The 5937-nt window shown below is 38.9% G+C and overlaps 1 protein-coding gene across 1 annotated transcript; it reads left to right on the top strand.

Moving 5' to 3' along the window:
• The first annotated feature begins 240 nt into the window (after nt 1–240).
• Nucleotides 241–1282, top strand: LOC132481901 (histone-lysine N-methyltransferase, H3 lysine-36 specific-like). The gene has a single exon (XM_060086808.1). It carries the CDS (start codon nt 296–298, stop codon nt 1280–1282), a length of 987 nt encoding a protein of 328 aa, XP_059942791.1. The 5' UTR covers nt 241–295.
• Nucleotides 1283–5937: the final 4655 nt, after the last annotated feature.

The following is a 5937-nucleotide window of genomic DNA, read 5'->3' on the forward strand; positions in this document are numbered from 1 at the left end:
TGAAGATCTATATGCTAATAAATTTGACAACATAGATGAAATGGCAGTTGGGGGACTCCTCAGGCAAAATTATTGAAGCAAGAAGAAATAGAAAATTGGGAGCGGCGGCGGAATAGGCCAGGGCAAGTCGCACTCGCTGCCTTCTCCCCTGAAGAGAGATGCGGGGGGAGGCGGGTGTGGAGAGCGGCTCTGTGCTCTTCCCATTGCTCCACTCGTGCCCCAGTGTAATGAGGGTCACCCCCTCCCCCCAGCCGGCCCGGGATGGGGCGCGGGACACGGTTGATGCTGGCCCAGGATGGATCAGACCTGTGAACTACCTAGAAGAAATTGTCTGCTGCCCTTTTCCAATCCAGTGAATTTAGATGCCCCTGAAGACAAGGACAGCCCTTTCGGTAATGGTGAATCCAATTATTCTGAGTCACTTAATAGGTGTACTATGCAGTTACGTACCGCCAGTGAAAAATCCCAAAATGCTTATGGACAAGATTCTCCATCTTGTTACATTCCACTGTGGAGACTACAGGATTTGGCCTCCATGATCAATGCAGAGTATTTAAATGAGTCTGCTGATGGATCAGAATCCTTTCAGACCCTGAAAAAAAGTGATTCAAGAGCTCAGTTGCCAATTGTTTGCACTTCCCTGAGTCCTGGTGGTCCAACAGCACTTGCTATGAAACAGGAACCCTCTTGTAATAACTCCCCTGAACTCCAGGTAAAAGTAACAAAGACTACCAAGAATGGCTTTCTGCACTTTGAGAATTTTACTTGTCTGGATGATGCAGATGTAGATTCTGAAATGGACCCAGAACAGCCAGGCACAGAGGATGAGAGTATAGAGGAGATCTTTGAGGAAACTCAGACCAATGCCACCTACAATTATGAGCCTAAATCAGAGAAAGGTGTAGATGTGGCCAGGGGAAATGAACAAGACAGCACACCAGACAGTAGACACGGTGCAGTCAAATCGCCATTCTTGCCATTAGCTCCTCAAACTGAAACACAGAAAAGTAAGCAAAGAAATGAAGTGGACAACAGCAATGAAAAAGCAGTCCTTCTCCCAGCCCCCCTTTCACTAGGAAATACAACCATTACCATAGAAGAGCAATTAAACTCAATACATTTATCTTTTCAGGATGATCCAGACTCCAGTACCAGTACATTAGGAAACACGCTAGAATTACCTGGAACTTCATCATCATCTACTTCACAAGAATTGCCATTTGTAAGCAGTTTTTGGTACAACTTAAATATATACATAAATGTATATATACAGGCAACTTAAAGGGAAAATGTAAAAACCAATTATAACTAATTGGTTTTTGGTTGTTTATCAGTTCACAGATGAAAGCCTATTGCTAATGATAAGCTCTTTGGGGAAATTTTACTTTGATTTCAAAAATTTTCCTCTATTGTATGAGTTTGGTTCTTTTTTGATTTTTCCCAGTTAACTCTCCATTGAGGACTGGCTAAGAGTTAAACTTTAAGGGCATTTGATTGAGTTCAGATTTAAAAGTTCAAGATGGAGGTATACATTTGTTTAGCTTTTTTTTTTTAAGTGGGCTCAGCTTTGGTTTGCTGGTATTATGAGTACAGGTGAACCAGTTAATTACCTGGAGTCCTGTTTCTGCATAAGGCATGGCTTATATTTTTAGTTGATGGGGTGACTTTTGCTGCAGGTTGAAATGCATTTTGGGTAAACATTCAGAGTAGCTAAGATGAGAAGGGCTTCTTGGACATCAGTCAGAATTTAAATTAGGCTAATTTTCCTGAACTACCTGTTGTACAGCATCCTATGCTTCAGGTAACTGCCACCATCAGAGTAGGCTCTTGAACCTTTCCTAGTTTTAAATTTTGAAGTGTATATAAATGTGTGGTATGGGTATGTGTATAGAAATGGAAAAAAATGTAATTTGAGTTACTCAGTAGTGCTACATACTAGTGTTAGATTGTGGTAAATGATAAAGTTTTTTAAAAATTTGATCTTATGCAGAATTTTTTGACTATTCCTCGTTGGCTAAATGATCAGTTAACTTTTCTTAGCCTCAGTTTAATCACCTTTAAAATCTGATTGTTTTAACTTGATTGTTAAAAGATTCCTTTCAGCTTTAAATATTTGATTCTGATTTTGTTTCTCTCCAGACACATTGTCATGGTCACCTGTAATGTCACCAAAGAGGATACCATTTCCTCCCAACATACCTCTGAAATATTATGTAAAGATTTAATCAGAGAAAATTTTATGGTGTGTGTTGATAGTTTTGAGTGCATTAAACATTCATTTTACTGTAAAAAAGGAAAAGAAGAAATAGAAAATTGGAATCAAACACTATAAATTAAAATAGTCATCAAAAGCTCTCTACCTAAACACACACACACACACACACACACACACACACACACACACACAAGTAAATTTTACCAAACTTTCAAGGAATGAATAGTCACTATCATCAAAGATGCTCCAGAAAAATTTTAAAGGTTAAAAACTCACTAACGCATTTTATGAAGCATATAGGAACCAGGTTCCAAAACTGGATAAGAAGTACAACAAAGCATCTTCTATGCCAGTAAGATCCAGCTGAAAAAATAATATAAGATACTATTTACAATAGCCAAAAAGCAATAAGGGAATCTAAGAATTAACCTAAGAAAAAAGAACTTCACCAAGAAAAAATTTGAACTGTATTAAATAACAAGTGAATTTGCATAAATGAAAAGATATGCCATGTTCATGGATGGGAAAATGCAAAATTATAAAGAAGTAATTCTCCCCCAAAACTATGTGCCTAATATAATCTCAGTAGTACTTTCAAAATATTTTAAGTTACTAAATGTTATATAGAATAAAGGTCTATAAGTAGTAAAGCAATTTTGAAAATAATGAATAAATGGCAAGAGGGAAGCATGAGAGGAGAAAAGTAGGAGACGGCTCACTATATCAGATATTAAGTTTATAATATAAAGCTGTAACAACACTATCAACAGATGAATGGATAAAGATGATGTTGTACATATACATACAATGGAATATTAGCCATAAAAAAGAATGAAATAATGCCATTTGCAGCAACATGGATGGCCCTAGAGATTATCATACTAAGTGAAGTCAGACAAAGACAAATATCATATGATATCACTTATATGTGGAATCCAAAAAAATGATACAAATGAACTTATTTACAAAACAGAAACAGACTCACAGACGTAGAAAACAAACTTAAGGTTACCAAAGAGGGAAGCGAGGGAGGGGTAAATTGGGAGTTTGGGATTAACAGATACACACTACTATATATAAAATAGATAAGCAACAAGGACCTGCTGTATGGCACAGGGAACTATATTCAATATATTGTAACAACCCATATGGAAAAGGATCTGAAAAAGAATAGATATATATATGTGTGTGTGTGTATATACATACATATATATATATATATATATATATATATATTCAGTTATATAATAACTGAATCACTTTGCTGTATACCTGAAACTATCACAACATTGTAAATCAACTATACATCAATAAAAATAATAAAAAATAAAGCTGCAACACTAAATATATTGATACACTGAAAAAAAAAACTCAGTGAAGGTAGACTGGAAACAGTGGGATCAGTTGCAATCTTGGATGATTACAAAAGTGCAGGCAAAGAATGATGAGGCTTGGCATTATCCTGGTGGAAGAGCAGTGGGAACAGCACAGCAGGGGTGGCTATGAGGTATATGTCATAAAAATGTCAGGAGGGATTTCTGACTGGATGGATATGGGGGTTAAGGAAAAGAGAAGGTCGGGTTGTGTGACAGGAGTTGAGCCTGGCTAGATAGACCAGGGATAGACTGTGTAGATACTTTACAGGAAGTTAATCTCACAAAAGTTAAGTTTAGGGGCAGCAGAGAGAATGATGAACCAGAATAGAGAGAGAACTGTTCGGCTAACTGGAGAAACACCCATTGAACTGTTACAATAGTCAGGTTGAAGGACTGAACTAAGACAGTGGGAGTTGGGAGGGGAAGGGGGAATTAGAGACAGGATATATTTAAAATGTTGAATCTGAGTGACTTGGTAGATTAGCTGAAAGTGGATGGTGAGGGAAGGGGGTGGTTCAAGGAAACTGAGTTGTCTAGCTTTGTTAGGAGATCAGTGGCAGCAGCATTAACCAAGATAGGAAATTCGAGGCGCACTGTTTTTGCTAGAAATTAATCTAATTTTGAACATGTAAGTATGGATGCTTCCAATTACACATGTCCAGTGGGTAATTAGAAATGTAGGTTAGGGCTAAGGATATAGAGTTGAGAATCACCAGAGTTTGGGAATGTAACTGAAGCCATGGATATGCCTAAGATTTCACAGAAAATCAATATGGAAGGTAAATGTCAGGTGGTCGAGTTCTCCAGGAGTCTGTGGTCTAAAGGCGGAAATTAGTTCTGCCTTTCAGAGGTGTAGGGAATGCTGGGAAAAGTGAGAGTCACATTTGGCGACTGTCAGATCACATCTGCTCTCTGTGGTGTGTCTTCCTCATTGACTGACAATCAGACACAAAAAATATATGCAACACATCAAACAGACAAATCCACTCTGCATGGATCTGCCTAAATATTTAGATACAACCAGGAAGTGACAGAAATTATTAGGAAATTGAAATTCCAATCACTAAAGGTGATCAGTGAAAGAGAAAACATCTCTCATTCCATCTCGACTGATGATCTCATTCATCATCAGACCAGTGGTTGATTTGTCACATCGAGAATGGGGAAAGGACAGTTCAACACATATGGAAGGTTCTCTATTTAACTGATTGTTTATACCTCGTTCCTTAATTCTCCTTTGGTGAATTTTCTTCTTATGACGTCCCAACACGAAAGGGTAGACTGAGGAAGTGAGCAAAGGGCAGGGCATAGGTAGGGTTAAAAGGATATTAAATTTGGCATCAGAAGATTGAGCTCAAGTTCCAGCTCCGCTGGTTCCTACCTGTGAGACCCAGGCTCCCCAAACCTGTTCTTATCTATAACATAAGAATATTAATCCCTGACATACCTACCTCACAGGGCACATGAGAGTCAAGAGCTAATGGATGCCAATTTTCGAATTGCATTCTTCTGGGTTCCAGGCTTCCTCAGTGGTCCCTCAGAAGCCACAACTCCAAGGCTGAGGGAGGGGAGGAATTATCCACATGGGCAGGGCTCTGATGTCTTCTGGTCTGGCTACACCAGGGCAGCTCCACTTTTATCTGCTTTATATCATGAGGTGCCAAAGGAGATTTTGTTTGAGACTATGTATCTACTGCTAAAAACATCCTTGAAACTCACTCATACATATGAAAGGTCCACACATAAACATGAACTATTATCATTAGAGGGTAAATCCACTGCCCTGGATAAATGTTGGATGAAAAAGAACATGTATCTGAAATTAGCTTTTGGATTATCTGAGCTCTGCAATTCTGGTATCCTCTCTTGAACTTCATTATCAGATAATTAAGAGTTCACTGTGTGTGAATTTTTATTATAATAATTATAACTTGGCTCCTAGTACGACCCTGAATTACATCTCCTATAACAACCCTGACTTATTTATCTTGATTACATCTGTGGACGGGGTGCTGAGCAGCTGGGCGAGGACTGTAACCATCTTCCGTTTTCCTGGTTTAATCATGATTCCCCTTCCTGCAGCCCAGGAATTGTTAGGAAGAGGCAGTGTCCCAGCCTTTCCCCACTGCAGAGACACCATTCATGAGAGCAAACCGCCCCCCACCGCCCAGAGTTCCTGTGAGAGAACTCAATTTCCCTCCAAGTTTCGGCACATTATTGCACACCATTAGACAAGGCACTATCACAAGGCAGGGTACCAAGGTTGAGAAGCAGAGCTTAGGTTTTCTGCAGACAGATCATTAATGACTTCCCTCTGGTGTGTCTTAATAGGATTCCCAGGAGCTC

This window comes from Mesoplodon densirostris, chromosome 2, assembly GCF_025265405.1.
Source record: "Mesoplodon densirostris isolate mMesDen1 chromosome 2, mMesDen1 primary haplotype, whole genome shotgun sequence".
Lineage (NCBI taxonomy): Eukaryota > Metazoa > Chordata > Mammalia > Artiodactyla > Ziphiidae > Mesoplodon > Mesoplodon densirostris.

Coding starts and splice junctions, on each gene's coding strand:
- LOC132481901 (XM_060086808.1), top strand. CDS start 296: ATGGATCAGACCTGTGAACTACCTAGAAGAAATTGTCTGCTGCCCTTT.